Genomic DNA, 19,384 nt, shown 5'->3' on the forward strand with positions numbered 1-19,384 from the left:
TAGATAAGAAATGTGTTTGAGGGAAAAGGAATTCTTTATTTCCCCATCACTTTAATCATGTATTAAAAGAACCATATCATTAAACTAAGGCAAATTCATTTGAGTAGAGGGATGAAGTGCTACTTTAAGATATCAGTGCCCCCAGTTAAAGCCCAAGTCATCCTATGATGTTTATATATCTGTGTTTCAAATTATATTGAAATGATATTTTTAAAAAAATTAACATCTTATTTTATATATTGGCATGGTATGGCTAGGTGGTACAATGTATAGAGCACCAGACCTAACATCAGGAAGATTTGAGTTCAAATGTGCCCTTAGACACATCCTAGCTACGTGACCCAGCACAAGCACTTAACCCTTTTTTTCCTCAGTTCCTCATCTGTGAAATGGGGTATACACTGGAGAAGGAAATGGGAACCACTTCTGTATCTCTGCCAAGGAAACCCATAAACAATGCCATGGGGTCCCATAGATTCAGACATGACCAAACAATAATAAACAACATGTTATGGAATGGTAATTATTCATAAATGCAGACCCCACTGATTTCAAATTCATAATAAGCAAGAGAATGAGCTGGAGTATATCTTAATAAAAAAATGAAAAAGGATTTGATTTTAAAAATAGTCTAAATAATATTTCAAGGGTAGCATTTGATCTGAAATGTTTAAAAACACTGTAGCAAATAATAAATATGGTTATTTGAAAGTTCTAATATATATTTTATTAATCAGAATTCTAAAACTTCCATTAGAAATACACTGTTAACCTACTTTTAAGCTCTTTATAATCTCATTGGCGTTAAATTTTAAAAGTCTTATAATTCAGATTTTTACTAATGAATGTTGTCTTGCCCACCATTGTTATGAATTAATAGTCTATTTTAGGTTAGGGAAATCAGCATGAACAAATTTAATTAAATGTTATCCCCAAATATAACAGTATGCTAATCAACAATCAATAAAAAAACATTTAAGAGTTTGCTAATGTGCCAGTCACGGTACTAAGTTCTAGTGATAAAAAAATAAAAATATCCCTGTCCTCAAGGAGCTCACGTTGTAATGGGGCAGGAATATATAAATAACTGGGTATATAAAATATGCATATTGGAAGGGAAAGCACTAGAATCTGGGATTGCTGGGAAAGGCCTCCTGTATTTGAACTGAATCTTCTTAAAGGAAGTCAGAGGAAAGAAGTGGCAGGTATGAGAGGGCAGAACGTTCTGGGCATGGGGAAAGGCACTGAGATGGAAGATGGAGTATTGTGTTTAAGGAATTGCAAAGAACTCAGTATAGTTGCATCCTACAGTATGAGGAAGAAAATAAAGTATAGGAAATCTGAAAAAGTAAACAGGGACCATGAACAGGCTTTACTAATATTTAAAAACTTGTCAATATTATTCAATCAAAAGAAAAAAAGATACCTATATATGGAAGTGATTGTAGAAAACTGACAACAAATTAATTTTTAAAAAGATGCTGAATGTGGTCTAGACCAGTGGTATCAAACTGAAATAGAAACAGATTGCTGAGGCCACAAACTGACTTTGGAAACCACAAACTAACATTATCTATGTTTTATGGTATTTTTATCTATTATTCCCCAATTACATTTTAATGTATTTGCAGTCAGAGTGGGGAGTTTTGCAGGCAGAAACCTTTTGCCTTCAGACCTTGGGTTTGATGCCTCTAGTCTAGACCAAAAGAGCAGTGACATTTGTTTAAAAAAAAAAAAAAAAAGAATTAAATGGCAGAAACACAGGTATTATATAATATAATATAAAAATATAATATAATACAATATAATTTGTAATATAATACAATATAATATCTATAAGTAGAGGGTTTTTTTTTTTCATCTGTCTTCTTCACTCACTAAAATAATTTAACTAAACCATTGTTGGGTAAATTGATGTTAAATATCAAAAGTAGTTTTGAGGCAGAAAATCGATTATATCCCCTCAAGCCCCACCTCCCCCAATCACTTTCGTTGGTAAGTTAGCAATGACATTATCTAAAGGGATCTTGCGGTGATTTAAAGTTGTATAGAGGACATGTGTCTTGTGTGTATGGACAAAAGTCTTTGTTGGTAAATGGCATGGCCACATCTCCATAACATGAATTGGAATCCAGCTTACCTAGCTTTTCTTGTAAGATTGCCATAAAATGGGGAAAAATATCTATTTGGTTCACTACATTGTTGATTCATATTAAGGATTAAAATTGTAAACCACAATATGGTTCCTTTGATCTTTAATTTGTTATTAAGACTAATGACCCTTTGAACATATAAATCCTACTACTTTCTAAACTATGTAAAAGAAATGGGCAAAAATATTGTATAATATTGAGAACTATGGCATGCCAGCAGTAATGAATAGAATATAGACTTAGGCTCAGTAAAATAGTACATATTTGCTCCTTTTTAATAGCAATTGTCACCTTGCAACACAAAGAACATATACTGAATACTGTGCCTTGACCACCAGACATGTCTATAGAATGAGGCAAGAGCTGCTTCTTTAGCTCTCATATCAAAATAAATCTTTACAGAGCTCCTACATAGCTGCTTGAAAAAATTGTAAATGAAACAAACTAATATTCATTTCAGCTTGTTTATCACAATTTAGGGGATGGTTTGAATGTTATATCTATCTTTAATGGAATCATTTCAGAAAATCCAGTGTTTTACATATTTGAAAAAAATGTTTGTGTCACATACTAAGGAAGTAAAAATTTGTTGATATGAACCTCAGTGCAATTATTTCTTTTAAAAAAATCTATTTTAATTATCATAAGAAATATCCTTTTCCAGTCTAATTATGCATCTCTGATTTTGTAAACTAAATTTGATAACCTTTGAAAGGACTTCCTGAAAGTGGTCTAGGTTTGTTTTGATTTTAGATTTGTGTGTGTGTCTGTGTGTGTTTAAGCAACCCTTTTGTATTTATAAAGTTGCTTCTGGATGGAAATCTTTCTTTATGCCAGGCAGCCCAAAGCAAATTTTTATGGTGCAGGGTGTTCATGTTGAAACTCTTTCAAAAAATAAATCATGGAACATTTGTCCCATTTTTAATATGGTAAACAATTGACCTGTGGACTTATGTAAACCATCTAATGTGCAAAGTGTGTGTGGGTTTGGAGAGGGGGAGATCCCTGCCGCCAGCTTAAATGATCCTGTCAAATTTTAGCAATCCTGGCAAATAGTAAGAGTATGACACTCAGTTATGACTTTACAGATACTGTACAGACTTTTGAAAACCACTGTCTTGGGGCTGCAAAACACTAACCAGTCCAAGCTGTACTTTTGTGTTTTCAGTAGTGATGGAGACAGTTAAGAGTCACAAGTGAAATGTTTCTCTCTGCATATCTCCAAACGAGTTTTATTACTATTATTAATTTTATTTTATTATTTCACTAATTTTACCATCTATTTTCCTTCATTCCCCCAAATGTGAACTCACACATCATTGTGTCTCAAGTGAATATTCAGAAAGAAAGATAAACTGTTCTGTGGACAGTTTTCCTTGCCTATTGCCACTGTAACTTTTGCTTTAGATTCTTATAATGTACACTAAGTATCCTTATAACTAAAATTCTAAACTTATACTTAAACTTATAAACTTATAACTAAATTTATAACTAAAATATTCTAAAATAATTTGTAAATGATGATGAAATTTCAACATTCTTCAAAGTAGCAGTATGATAATTAAATGTTTTTTTTTCCTTTTATTTTAATTTGTGACAAATCTTTAGGTACTTCTGTATACCTCTTAAGCTGTACTCTTTGAGTTTATGAACTTATGGGATGTACGTTTCTTTAATAATGACTTACTGAGGTCATATTACTTTCCCCAGTTGACTTTGTGACATAATAACTTCAATCAAAGCAGAAATGTTGTTTTCAAAGTTAATGGAAATTCTGTCAATTCACATTTGCTACAGAAAAGTGAAATTTGAAATTTTCTGATGTTATAGCTTCACTAATTAGTAAAATGGATAAATTCCTAACAAGTAGAGATACTTTCCCCCACCCCAAAATGAAATGAAGTTTTTCAAAGTTTAATTTCCTGTAACTGGAGGATTTTGAGTAAAAGCTAGATTACTGTTCATTGGGAATACTGTAGACAGTTTTCATGATTTGTTTAGAGGTGATATGACTTCATATGACTTCCTAGATCCTTTCTAAATCTAAAAACCTTGAGTTGTCTTATCTGTAGCACTATTTATTATTGAATAAATAGAACTACAATATGATAATTAAATTTTATACTTATATTCAGAATTTTTGTCGTATTCTGTTGGCTCTTTAGAATTATCTTCTGAAGTTATCATCCTATCAATCCTAGAAATTATTTTTAAGGATCCTAAAAGCTACATAGACCATGAAACTTATGTCTTACCTAAAACAATATTATATACCTAATATAGAGGGATCAAAACTACAAACTTTAAATTTTGTATGCATTGTGTTTGCATTTTCACCACTGAAGTCCTATTCTGGTGCCTCAACATGAAAAGGAAATGACCCTAGTTCTCAAAGTCTATGCAAATGTATGCCCATAGAACCTGAGATCTTGGAGGTTTTACTGAGTTAGAAAGACTTTGAGTATTAGCCTAGCAAAGTATTCAGTGTGCCTGTTATCCAGGGAGCACAGTGGCTAAGTTTAGAGACGATCATTACCAGATTGGCCTTGAAGTATTTTTTTTTTGGCCACAAAACTTCTCATTACCTTTCAACCAAGTTATAGTGCTTATTTGTATTGGTTGACAAAGTATATGGATCTATGAAATTACAAATGATTAAAGTATTAGAGTAAAATATTGTGATTAAAAATATATCTATAGGATGTTTTATGTTATTTGAAGCTGTTTACAAATCAATGAATATTGGATTAATAGTTATGTCATTAAATGTTACTATATAATAATTTTATAGGACTTGTATCATAATTTTTGAGATATGGCACTTTTTTAACATTTATATTCTCTTTTTTTCCTTCCATGTTTGCAGCGAAAATTGACCAAGAGGCTGAAGAGCACTCATTGACAGCAGCTCATAAATGGTGAGAAGATTCACTATGCTTCACTAAAATATCTCACTTTGGAACAGGTTTTCAAAGTGCTTGGTATCAGACATGCCCGATGTGTCCATGACATAGCAACTAAGAGCACCAGTCATTTTTAAACAATTAAGAATTAATCTTATATCCTACACATAATGTACATTAAATGCACATTGTTGCTGCTGAAGTCTATCTTTTTGCCCCTCACTAGTATAGGATATCATTACTATAATCTAGGGGCAGCTAGATGGTACAGTGGATAGACTACTGGGCCTGGAATAAGGGAGACTTATCATCATGAGTTCAAATCTGACCACAGAGACTTACTAGCTCTGTGATCCTGAGCAAGTCACTTAATCCTGTTTGCCTTAGTTTCCTCATTTGTAAAATGAACTGGAGAAGGAAATGGCAAACCACTTTAATATCTTTGCCAAGAAAACCCTAAATGGGGTCACAAAGAGTCAGACACAACTAAAAAGTGACTAAACACCACCACCACCACCATATCTAACCAATGCATTGTATCTAGTTCAGGGCTACTAGAGAGGAAGTTTAGAAAAGCAAACAGGAAGAAATGAAAGCAGCAGAAAACAGTGCTACTAAAAAGGAGGAAGTTGGAATGTAGTAAACTTTCCATGAAGGTGAAGACAGATATGAAAAGAATCCGGCACAATTACACCATTGATAATGCAAGGAAACCATCGGTTGCTTTTCGAGTTGCAGATTTGAGCAGAGGTGGACACCTGATTGAAAATCTATCATTTTTCATCTCCTTAATTCAGAAAACTGACCAGATTTGAAATGGCATCCTGACTTAGATATAGGTCTAATAGCCTTAGTCACCTATCTTCATTGAGAGCACATAACAAGCTTGGATACTTGGATATTATACAAAGTATTACATATGAACTTTTATGTAAACTGGTAACTAGTAATTGGCTACCTCAGTTAAAGACAAAAATACATAATAAGTAGGACCTTAAATGAGGAGGGAGTGTACGGAGGGTTTTTTAATTGAAAGATTGGTTAACAATAGGAAGTGTTAAGCAAGCTTTGGAATATATAACTTGAGAGAAGTGCATAGTATATTTCTAAGTGTTCTGTATCAACAGTAGAATCACAGATTCTTAGAACTGGAAGGACCCTTAGAAGTCACCCAGTCCAACCCCCTACAATATGCATAATCTTCTCTGAAATATTCTGACAGGTTAACCTCTACTTTTACACATCTACATTCCTAACTGATATCAATCTATTATGTCATTAGGAATCTTGGATTAAAAGTTGCCCAACCAGCTATAATGAATCCTTACTGTACTATCATCCAGTACATAAGGATTGTACATATCATGCATAAGGATTTCTTGAGGAACTTTGCAAAATAGCTTGCCAAATTCAGAAGTGCTATGCTGGAACTGTGACCATTTTCTGTCAGTGTTTTGATGCTTTCAAAAAAAAACCTAATTTACTTTGTGTGAATTTTTCTCAGTGAACTTATACTGATGTCTAAAGCACATTTCACTTTTTAGGTGGCCCCAAACTGACTAGTTAATAATCAGTTCTTGAATGGAAGTGGGGAAGTGGGGGGAGGCTAATGCATATTGGTCTGTTGTTTCTAGAATCTAATTTTCTTATCTTTTAGAAAATCTAGAAATCTTTTATAGGCTTAATTATGCAAGCATCCTCATTGTCCCTTAAAGATCCTTACATCTTCAGGGGTCACATCTGCAACTTTGATCAGAACATATATCTGTGTGTGTATATGTATGAATATGTACACACATACATATGCATGTAGGTTTATAGAGCCATAGGTCTTGAAATTATTTAGGAAAGCTAAGTAATTTTTTCCTGTCTCCTTAATTAACTTGGATTTCAATTTTCTATTAACTATGTTTGCTATTTCCCTTCCAGGTTGAAAGATTATTCTCTTTGATAAAAGTTATAGCAAGATAGAAAATGTATTAATTGTAAATTAGTTTGCAGCAAAACAATTCATTTAGAAATTGGGCAGAATTTACCTTTGTAGTGTAAGTCACAGCCCAGACTTCCCTCCCCCACTTCCTCCTTAAAGGCTCTGAGTTTACATAGACTGAATCCAATCCTGGGAGATGCCTCTAAAGGATTAATCTATCTATATCTAGTTGCCTTCACATGCAGTTGAGAGAATATAATTAAATACAGAAATGACCATTAGCTTACTTCAGAAGGAAAATGAATGTTGGATTGTCGTCAGGGAAACTGTGATATTCCAATGAGTCCCTCTTTCCCATAAATACATAGTGACTGACCCAAAGATACAGGGCACTATCTTGGTGGTTAGAATCCCTTTGGAAAGTAAAAACACTTTAGATACTGCTGAACAAGCAATACTCTTCCCATCAGACCTGCTTTGTCAGAATAACTCTTGGTGTTCCTCTTCTCCTTTCTCCAAGGAGCACAGTACGTTAAGAAATCCATTACTCTCTATAGAGAATCTGGTACTCAAACTCTTAAACTAAGGAACTTTTGAACTTGGACTTCCCCATAAGACATCAAACAAAGTCTGTGTCTAGTGGCTCTGGTTTTGCCATAGACATCATGAGGACACCTCTCCCTGTCCCAATTGCTATAAGAAATGGCAACAGAAAGGCAGAAATGTATCTAGGAAATTGAGTTCTAGTAACTGCCCTTTCAAGCTAGCTGGAAAAGCATATGAAGTTTATGGTGAACCTCTGAAATCTATATCAGAGAGAAGGAAACTCTTCATCAGCACAGACTTTTTTCCACTACCTTAATACACATTCTTGATAGTAGGCTACAGTTTATTTATGAAAGTAGAAAGGAAGTCTGAGTGAAACTGAGTAGCCTATTTTTGTCAATCATAGGAAGATTTGATTGATTCTTTGTCGGTCATTAATTAAGAGTGCCAGTGGGCATACCCACAATCCATGAGAGATACCCTGCATTTGCCTCTAAAGAGTGGTCCATTCCCTACAATTTCATCAAGTTGATTAAAAAAACCCATGTAGAATTACAGCTCCCTTTATTACCCCTCCCCTTGTGGAAGGCTAAACCAAAGATAACTTGTTAGTACCATCTGTCATCTGGCAGTCTACTGGACTTAAATTTGATGAGACTTATCATAAGAATATTTGAGTCACTGTAGTAATTATTTTATCTCATAGGAAACTCCTATCAAAATGGAAAGAGAATGAGCCTTCACTGATCAAATTAGGGATTTTTAAAGAAATGTTATTAATGCTTAATCTATCAAAAAGTATTTATTAAGTACATACTATGATCCAGGCACTATGGGTACGTTCTGAAGATACTAAGAAAGGTAGAAACAGTTTGGGAGGCAACATTTAGATAACTATATATGTGTAAGATACTCCTGAAGCAGAATAGATAGGAGTTAATATCAGAAGGAAAGGTACTAGTGGAAGTTATGGAAGGGACTCCTGAAGTAGCTGGAATTTGAGCTAAGTCTCGAAGGAATCATGGAATGTAGGGGAGATTCCATGATGAAAGATGTGAGAAGAGAGAATCTTCCATGAATGAGGCTTTTGCCTTAGGAAAATCATTTTGGCAGCTAATCGAATGGTGGTTTTGAGAAGAGGGAGACTTAGACTAACCAAAAGGCTATTGTAATAAACCATTTACAAATAAAGAAACTGAGGCTCAGAGTGTTTGTGTTTTGTCAAAATCTGGAGCCCTGAGGGTGGCTCCAAGTAACAGGTTTAGGGATAAAGGTCTACTAAAGCAATTCATGCTAGTGACATTTTCTTCCTGTATAACTTTGGGCATTCCATTTAACTCACCTGCATTTTACTCCTCAACTGTAAAATGAGGTTAGACTAGATGACCCCTTGAGTTCTCTTCTAGCTCCAGATTTGTGACCTAATATGTATCACATGAAAAAAAAATTAAGTGCTTTATTTAATGGCAAACTTAATCCAAGAGCAATACAAGTTTACCCACAAAGCTAATTCCATATTAATCTACATCACTGCAATTAATAGTGTCAAAACCAAGGTAGGTAATGATACCATTGTACTACCTACCAATCTGAGTTTCATGTTTAACTCCGAGCACCATATTTTGAATAGCATTGATTAAGTTGAAGAACACTGGTTTTAGAAAAAATGCCAGGCCTAGAGGCCTGAGGGCTACCCGAGTCTTCTTACCTCTATTCCGAGGTCTTCGGTTGGCCAAACCGGATGCTCGTATGAGAGAAAGGACGTTCCAGAGTCGAACAAGGGTTGAGCTTTATTTCAGGGTCTAGTTACAAGTGCAGGGGAATTCTTCCTTAGGAGGGAGCGAAGAATCTCCCAAGGAGGCAAGATCTTACAATAAGAGATTGGAAGTAGAAGTATAAGTGGGGAGAGAGGGGGAGGGGAGAGAAGAGAGAGGAAAAGCGGAGCCTTGTTGTCCTCACCGCTCCGCGCCCCTCCTCCCAAGAGAACTTTCAGGCTTTCCTGATCCTACTTAAACCCTCCAGCAGCATAGTTTGCATCTGAATACCGTGCTGTTAGATAACAATAGTGTGCCCAGATCCAGGACAATCTCGAGGGCGGGGAGAGCTCTCTCCCATCACGTTTCTCACGGGAAGAGGCGGAAATACACGAGATAGCTCGGTTCACCTCAATTCCCAGTCGTTTTCTGGGGGGTCTCGTGAGAACTCTAAGATTTAGAAGTTCCCACCTTTACCCGCCCGAGACTGTCCACCTGGAATTAAGCTTCCATCCCCAACAAAAAAAAAGACCTCCAGGATGTCAATGGAACAGAAAATTTTGTCATGTAAGGAAAGCTGGAAGGAACTTAATGTGTTTATACTGAAAAACATAAAAGGTGGTAGGGATTACTGTGCAACTATTTGGAAGGCTGTTGTCATTATAACTTTAGAAAGTAGAACTAAGATGAATAGGTGGAAGAAGTAGGCAAAACATTTTGTAGTATTATAAAGGAAAACTTTCTAATTATTGGAGCTATCTAAAAACGTGTTGCATTTCTAACAAATGAGTGAGCTCACCATCGATGGAAGCAGTTAAGTAGAAGCTAGAGGACTGTCTGGTTAGAGAAAGGATTTATTCATTTATTTATAAATTCATCTATTTATTTATCTGTTCATTTGCTTATTTATATTGGGGTATAGTTTAGATTTTCTTAACTGTGGTCACTTTTAAGCTGGATTCTAAAGTTCTGAGTTATTTTTTAAACTTTATGTGGCATTTCGAAATAGTTATAACCATTAAACTACAAACCCAGCTAGTTATAAATACAACTAGATTTGTTGTCAGCGGGCCTGAACTGAAATTTCTGCCACTTACCGGTTGTTTTTTTCCCCCAATTCTTTTTTTTAACATTCAAATAAAAAATTGAGTTCCAAATTCTCTTCTTCCTCTATACCATTCCCCAACTTCTTGAGAAGGCGAGTAATATGATATCAAATATACAGGTAAAGTTATGCAAAATATTTTTCCATATTTAGCCATGTTGCAAAAGAACAAAGGCAACAGCAAAAAAGCTAAAACATAAGGAAAGTGAGAAAAGTATGCTTCAACATGCACTGAGTTCATCAGTTATCTCTCAGGAGGTAGATAGGTTCATGGGTTCCTTGGAATCTCTTGGATTATTGTCTTGACTCAGAGTAGCAAAGAATTTCATAACTGATCATGATTACAATATTGTTGTTCCTGTGTACAGTGTTCTCCTGCTTCTGCTCATTCACATGGCATCAGTTCATGTAAGTCTTCCCAGGTTTTTCTGAATCCATCCTGTTCATCCATCACAATTATAAGCTACAACTTCATTCTTCAGTTGATGGGCATACCTTCAATTTCATTTTTTTTTTACTGTCATAAAAAAGCTGCTATAAATATTTTTGTACATGTAAGTCCTTTTCTGTTGGTTAAATCCATTTTTAAAATGTTGTAACCACACTCCAAAAAAAAAAAACAATCTGAGAATTCAAAGTACAAGAATATACTACATACATCATTAATTGATTCTTCAAAAACATAATGTTATTAGAGTCTAAGTTAGGAAACACAATTACATAGAAAAACTTTTATAAATGATCAATTAGCTACACTATTATAGTGAGGTTTTGAAATTTATGGTGGGTTCTGTATTAGCAACGTCTGTCAAATAGGGAAATATATTTAGCGTACCTGTAAAACTGTAGACAAAGAACTGCTTAGTTATATAAAAGGAAGTCTTTTATAATTTCTACTTCTTTTTCTTCTCACTATCCCCTTTCCCATCTGCCCCATTCCACCATTCTGTCACTGTGTGTTTCTCTCACAATATCTTCTCCACTTCTATATTAATTTGTGATTTGACCTAAAAATAAAAGTATTAATTGCCAACAGACCCACATATGTATGTATGTATGGGTGTGTGTGTGTGTGTGTGTTTATATATATGGAGAGAGAGAGACTTCTCATGTGCTGTATTAAAATATTTTTAAATGTTTTTGTACAAAAATGTAATTAGATATTTAAGAAAGGTTATTTAAGGTTATTTATAGTAGTATATTCTAATCTAATCTAATCTAATTCTAAATTCTAATTTTTATATATAGTATTATTACTGGTTAATGTGTGAGCAAACTGGATAAATAGAGGAAAAAACAAGTAGTGCAAAGTAAATGCATGGGTTAGGTAGAAGGAAACATAATTTGCATTATTTAAAAAAAAATCAGTGGTTAAGTTTAAAGCTTGTATGTATCTTAAATCTATCAAATATAGCTAATTACACTCTTTAAATTTATACACTCCTTAATTAACTACCCATCCCTTGTTCCCCAAATTCTTTCTGACTATAAAAAAAGAAGAAATTTCACCATCTACTAAGTGCTTACCATGAGCTAATGCTAGGCAATGGGGATAAAAAGACAAAAATGAAACAGTTCTTGCCCTCAAGAAGTTGCCATTCTTCTAGGGTATATAACATATACACAGATAAATAAATGTAAGGTAATTCGAGGATGGAGTCAGCACTAACAAATGAGAAATTTAGGAAATAGTCTCTAACAAGACATAGAAATGGCCGAGGTGGTATGGAAGAGAGCACATTTGTGATATAACTCCAAAACAAAGCACTATTCTACATAGTTTTAAAAATAAATAATATCCACGCTGAATTGCATGAGTGGTGCTTTACCAAAGCTAAGATTGCATAACTGATGAGTTGAAATGGAAAATTAATCTTTCATACAAAATAAAGACAAAAATGGAATGCTGGTTCCAAAGACTCCATATAGTTTGTAACTGTTCATTTGTCATGGGAGAGAAAATATTTAATCAGTCCTGAAATGATGTACACTCTCTTTATCATGTTTAGTGACTTTTAGAGTGTCAGTTTGTAAAGTGTTTATCCAAGGAATGGATTTCTGGCACATGGATAAAATGAAAAGTGAAATGTTTAGCTCACAATAGGCATATTTTCCAGGATCTCTCTGAGTAAGTATCCTGAGATGAGAAGAAAGCATACAGGTCTGTGTTTATCTAGCTTATGCAGGCAGACAAGGAAGGCTCCAGCCTGGTATTAACACTGAAGTGACATGGAATGTCTTTGCAAAACTCTAAACAATTACATCATTCCCTTACTAATATTGATAAAGTATAACAAATAGAATGTGTTACTTTGCAATTAGAACTTCATTGCTAAATACTTCAGACTCTAATAATATAAGCTATCTCTCTTGCTAATTACCTTAGGGGAAGGGGAGCACCTCAATACTAATTATGGGGGGGGGAGAGAGAGAGAGAGAGACAGAGAGAGAGAGAGAGAGAGAGAGAGAGAGAGAGAGAGAGAGAGAGAGAGAGAAGAAGAAAAAGAAGGAGGAGGAGGAGGAGGAGGAGGAGGAGGAGGAGGAGGAGGAGGAGGAGAAAGTTTATACTCTTTGAGTAATTTATATCTCTTTACTAACTCCATTTGTTCTTTGGCTTTGTCCTTGAATTTAACCTAAAATCTATTGACTGCTGGATAGGAAGCAACAGGTCTTGCTGGGCACTTGTCAGGGAATATGTGACACATGAAGAGAACTCTCTGAAACTGTGGCCTACCCTGAAATGTCTATGTTCGTAGGTTTCAAGCTGCAAATATCATAAGAACTACTGGTTTCACAAAACATTTTGGCACCTCCTCTCTCCAGTTTTGGTTGAAAAGAGGAATGAACATATAGCCAACACTATTTCTTTATACCTTAAAAGGTCTGGTTCTGAAAATAGAAACATATCCCTTTTGTTGTTAGGATCTCTGCTATCAACCTCTTAGAAGTACTTTTGCTAAGCATGCAGGACATGTTTGTTTTTTCCTCATAATGTAAAGTCGAGTTATGTAAATATAATAATTATATTTAATATCAATTATTCTAATAGTAGCAGTCATAATATAATGATTCATAGTTTGTGAATTATTTTACAAATATTATCTCATTTGATCCTTACCACAATCCTGGGCAGCAGGTAACAGTTATCATCCCCATATTACAGAAGAGGAAACTGAGACAGAAAAAAGTGGACATTTACCCAGAGGAATGGCCAGTAATTGCTTGAGGCTGGATATGAACTCCCAGTGCTCTATGAATTGTGTCAGTTTGCTGGGACAAACTCTATCAAATTTATATTGTTTTGGTGAAAAATTATCAAGCAAAGGAGCAAGGGGAAGAAGACATTATTTTCCATCCTATTTTATTCAATATGTATGTTTATGTACAGGTGAATACTTGAGGAAATGTATCCTACCTGAATTTTGCTGTTTGAAATCTGGAAAAATGAGATTTTCCAATATGGGAGAGAACCATTTTATTAAAAATAAACTTAAGGTGTCAATCTGAACTACAGAAGACTACCAAAATAGCAAAACTTTGGATTTTTTAATGGAGGCAAGGGAATTGTAACTCAAGAGTACCACACAGCACAGAAGTCCTAGAATGCCCAAGAGAGGGCAGAAGAGGGGCAGGGTAAAATACATTTCAACAGAAAGGGAGTCTCTTGGGAGGCAGAGTCTCAAGTAGCTGTTACGTAAGTTGTTTTGCATAACAATCTCAAAAAGTCTTCTTGTGAATGGTAACATCTGGTCAGAATGACCTAACATCTGGTCAAATGACCAGCTCCTTTTTTTCCCCTCTTTTCTTTTTTTAACTGGTTTCAGTAATCTTCTTTTAACTGGTTTTGCTTGCCCTCAGGCAGTTCACAACTCTGTTATATTCAATAAGAGCAAGATAAGGGAAAGAATGAGAAAATTTATTTTAAAAGGGCAAAACACTACAGAAGAGACTTAGGGCTATAAATACTTACGGCAATGTGATTCCTGTTTAGAAATGGGTGGCCATTTTTTTCCATATTAGTAATATATTTCTGTCATGTTTTATGCTTTTCAGAGATTTAATTTTATATAGGTTGAATTTCATTAAAAGATTCTATTTTTTTTTTTAAATCAGGTATTTTTTATGGATATATAAATTTTCCAAGTTCAAACAATAGTTTTGAAGTATTGAGACAAGAACTCAGATTTCTTGATTTTTAGTCCAATGTTATTTCTGTTGTGCCATTTTGCAGTATAAGAGAAACATAGTTTATAAATCTTTAAAGGTGATTCTTTAAAGTGGTTTACACTTTAAGTATAGAATACAGGTTATCTTTCTGGATAACAACTGGCACTTACCTTGTATAATACCAAGTAAATAATAAAGATAAGAAATAGTGTGCTAGAGTACAAATATGAGACTCAGAAGACCTGGGCTCTAGACTCTGCAACTTATTAGGGATGTGATCTTGTGATAATCACTTCAATCTTTCTGAATCTGTTTCCATATCAATAAAATGCACAGAATGATACATGTTCAGCTTACCTTGCAGGGTTTTTATTTGAATCAAATAAGATGCAATGTCTGAAAGTATATTGTAAATTATGAAAACTGACAGGAAATTAAATTGTTCCCCCAAACCACAATATTGCATTGGAAAGTATTAAAAGAATAAGAGTTATATAGAGAGTAATTCTTGCTTTGGAAAGAAAACTTGAAAAGAGAAAAGGAATAGTCTAGGCTTAGTCAATGGTTTGACTATGGAATGAAAAGAAAAGGAGAAGCAAATAAGTTTGTGGACCAGTTGCTTTTAAGATGATCCAAAACTGTTGAAATTGGGAAACCACAATGTGAAGAATTCCAAGGAGATACTGCTTTGCAGAAAAAGTTTTATTCAGGTTATTTATTTATTGTATTGTCCACATGATCCCATTTCTTGGCCTCTCTGGCTAGCGATTGATCCCTGTGCTATAGTAGAGCTGCATTATTGATGCTTACAAGATCAACACAGGGTAAAAATGTTCAACTTCAACATAGCTAAGTTTATTATATTTAAACTTGGAGCATGACCACTGAAATGGCAAGATATTTTGTAATTGTGTCCTTTAATAATCAAGTAAAAGAACTGGGATTGTTACACCTGGAGATAATAAACCAGAGAAGAACGATAACAAGTGTCTTGGAAGGACTTTTGTATAGAAAGCACTTTTATATAGACTAATTAACCTTGTTTTGTTCAACCCTAGAAGGCACAATTAGGAATTCTGAGTTGATGCTGTACTTAATCAATCTATCTGCAAACAATTATTAAGTGCTATGTACCAAGCATTGTGTTAGATAATGAGAATGCGAAAACAGACAAAAGCCAGCTTGCTTCCTCAAGAAACCCACATGAAGACAAGCACTTTCTGTCACATCTCTCTGACTCTCCTAGAATAATAAGTGACAGAGTAGACAATTTTTTTTTTTATAATCAGGGAGAAATTTAACAAGGTCATCTCTATTATCCTGCTTTTGAGGAGTATGAAAGATTTGACAAATTAAGGTATAACACTTAGCTGGTAGAGAAGTTTTAAATAACTTTAATTTGAGATTTCAAATTAAGTACTTTTTTTAAAATTAACAAATGAAATGAGATCTTGTATTCTCTATACATTTCAGTCATCAGTGACTATAAAGATTTGGTCCTTTACAGAATATCATTTATAAAAAGGAAAACAAACAACCACAAACAAAGCTGTGTATTGTCTTCTAAGGTTGCTCTTCTCCATGTTGATTATTCTCATAAAGATTTTGTAGTGATGGAAAAATTAGCTTAGACTGATGGCTGTTGATACATTCTTTTTCACTTGTTTCTGACCATAATGAGGCCTAAGATATTGTTTAGCCTTTGGTAGCCTCCCTTCTTTCAAATATTTTGAAGATCAGTCCTCTAATAACTTCAAAATTGTCTCCTCTAGCATAGACTTCTGTGTGTAATTAATCTAGACCAGCTATACTTCTCAACTTTTAAAATTCCATTTCTAATAACTCATTCAGCACATTGGAACTATCTTGATAGTATCCAAATGTGGTAGCTCCTTTGTCATAAGTTATAAAAATGTTGACAGATATTTTCTTCTTTTTGTCTCTTGCTGTCCTTGTTCTAATTTCATCCTTAAATGCCCTTGGAATGACTTAGCTTCATTAGTTCTCTTGCCAGAGTTACAGAAAAATTGTTTTTCTCTCTGCTTCTTCTCATTGTTTTAAAAGGTGGTATTGTGCATAAAGGCAGCTAGGTCACACAGTGGATAGAGCACAGGACCTGGAATAAGCAAAACCTTAGTTCAAATCTGGCTTCAGACACTTTCTAGTTGTGTGACCCTGGACAAGTCACTCTGTTTGCCTTAATGCACTGGAGAAGAAAATGGCAAAACCCCTCCAATATACTTGCCAAGAAAACCCCATGGACAGTATGGACACAACTGAACAACAAATTGCTCATAATCTTCCACCACACTTTTCCACAAGATTTTATTTTTAAAAAATTATATTATAAACCAGTGTAACTATTGGTTGACCTACCACTTCTCACTTGTCAAATAGAGACCAAATTTGGATAGTGAAAGGATTATTCTTGAGGCTCCTTATTGTGCCAGCTGATTTATATAAATTCAATCTACTTAGAAAACATTATTGACTGTTTTTCTATCCACTTCCCATTTTTCAGCATCAAGAAACCATTTGAAGTGGCCAGGTTGCAGTTACCTCCTTTGTGGGCTTTTTTTTCTTGCTTAATTCTGCTAAGTTGATGTTTTGAGTTTTGTTTTTAATTTTTACTTTAGCAAGTCAGTTCTTTGTCTACTGAAGAGAAACAGCTAGTTCAAAATTGACTCCTAAAATTGAATCCAATTATTTACTGTCCCTTAGAATATAGTCCCAAGAAAACTGAATGTCTCAGTGGATAGAGTGCTAAGTCTAGAGTCAGATAGATCTGAGTTGAAATCTGCCCTCAAACACTTACCAGCTAGCTGTGAGAACTGGGCAAGTCACTTAACCTTCATTTGCCTTAATCCACTGGAGATAGAAATGGCAAACCATTCCAGTAGCTTTGTCAAGAAGATCTCATGGACAGTATAGTCCATGGATGAGGAAGAGTCAGACACAACTGCACAACAAGAATATACTCAATTTCATTTTTGTGCTGTTATTATACATTCACCTTGCACAACTCCTGCCTATTGTCTTGTTTGAGAAATCATAATGATATGTAGTTATAAAGCTTCTGTATGATGTATATGCCTTTGATCTCTTTTATTTCTTATCCATGATTCATTTTTTTAAAAAATATTTTTCACCATCTTCTCTAATGCTAACTTTTTTAAGTCATTGAGTATTTAAGAATATGGTAATTTAACTTGGCGGGTCTTACCAAATATTTTGTAGAATTTTTCTTCCTTCATATTCTTTGCAACCTATGGGGGCTCATGAAGTACTTCTTAAAAGAATTAATAATGACTGGCATGAACACTGTGACATGAGTCACCCAGATGTTCCATGAAATTATGTTTCTTGCCCTTGGATAAATGTTAAAATCATTTCCACCAACTACTTTATGTGCTTTGCCCAGGAGAACCTGTAAAACCATCTTAACCTACAAATTCCCTTTGTTTTTGATTTAATTTATAACACAATTTTCGATCTTGGGCTAGTCACCTAACCTTGTTTGCCTCAGTTTCTTCATCTGTAAAATGAATTAGAGAAAGAAATGGCAAACTGCTCCGGTGTCTTTGCCAAGAAAATCACAGATAAGGTCACAAAGAGTCAGACATGATTGAAATTACTGATCAACAGAAAATAACAAAGAAGTTAATACCAATATAGTTCACCTCCTCCAGTGGTCTTTCAGTAGAATATATTGTTCACAAGAACATACATTCAAATTCAACAGCTAATATTTTTAAATGCCCTAAAAACTAGGTGATTCTTGGAACTTTCTGTCCCTTTTCCACTACTCTGCAAGCTTCACTGAAAGATTAAAAATATGCTAAGCAAAACTAATGGTGATTTTGTATGTTCATTTGTTTCATAGATTTCCATGTACTTGACTTCCTTAAGATGACCCTCTGCATACTTAACTAGGTTGATCTTGAGAAATAAACTCTTTCAGGACTATACCAAGATTGTGGAACCCACCAGAATTTTCACTTGGTTAGAATAGTGTTCAAGAAAAAACTGAGGTCACCTCTCTAGCACATTTCAGCATCAGAGTTAGATTTTGTGGTGGCATGTATTAACTAAAATTATTTTTTTTCTGGACATGGGCAACGAGATGTAAAAGTGGTTAGTTGCCTTCTATTACTTGGAAATTATTCTTTTGCCAATAAAATTGCCTATATAGTAACACTAGATATAAGCATTTGCAGGAGAGGTACCATAGCATAATATAATGGATTGAATCCTGTACACGGAATTAAGAAGACCTGGCTTCGAGTCCTGTCTCTGACACAGACTATGTGACTCTTAGAAGTTATTTATGCTTTCCTCATTCCAGACTGTACTATAACACTGTAAGTTTCAGAGATGATACCAATTTGTATTAGCACTGTGAGTTTCCTCTCTGGAAGAATCTCTATGCTATGAAATCACAAGCCTAGTGCTCAATATGTGTGGGTATACACATATACATATGTATGTATGTATATGTATATATGCACATGTGTATATGTTATATAAACATATAGTATTATATAAAATACATATGTTTCTATGAAATATGTAATTTATATATCAAACTTATTGCATATAACTGTATATATAGTTTTATTGTTATAAATAGAGCTATAGATGTATCTCCTCTGTGTTTTTGTAGCCAAAAGGAAGGGGAAAAATAAACTTCAAGAAAATGGTGAGAATGTTTTCCTAAAACTCCTAGGGAGAAAACACAAAATTATATAAATAAAACAATTTTAGATTGGAGGTTCCCAGTTTTCTAGAATATTGTGTAAGTATTCAAAAATAAATTGTGCCCAAAC

General features: G+C 34.3%; 1 protein-coding gene across 1 annotated transcript in view; it reads left to right on the forward strand.

The window, feature by feature from the left end:
• FMN2 (formin 2) overlaps positions 1–19,384 on the forward strand; it is a 441,094-nt gene that overhangs the window by 340,345 nt on the left and 81,365 nt on the right. Inside the window, exon 15 of the mRNA XM_072647566.1 lies at positions 5,020–5,071. Coding sequence (XP_072503667.1) covers positions 5,020–5,071 — 52 coding nt within the window. The remainder of the gene's footprint in view (positions 1–5,019; positions 5,072–19,384) is intronic.

Source organism: Notamacropus eugenii, chromosome 2, assembly GCF_028372415.1.
Source record: "Notamacropus eugenii isolate mMacEug1 chromosome 2, mMacEug1.pri_v2, whole genome shotgun sequence".
NCBI classification, from domain to species: Eukaryota; Metazoa; Chordata; class Mammalia; order Diprotodontia; family Macropodidae; genus Notamacropus; species Notamacropus eugenii.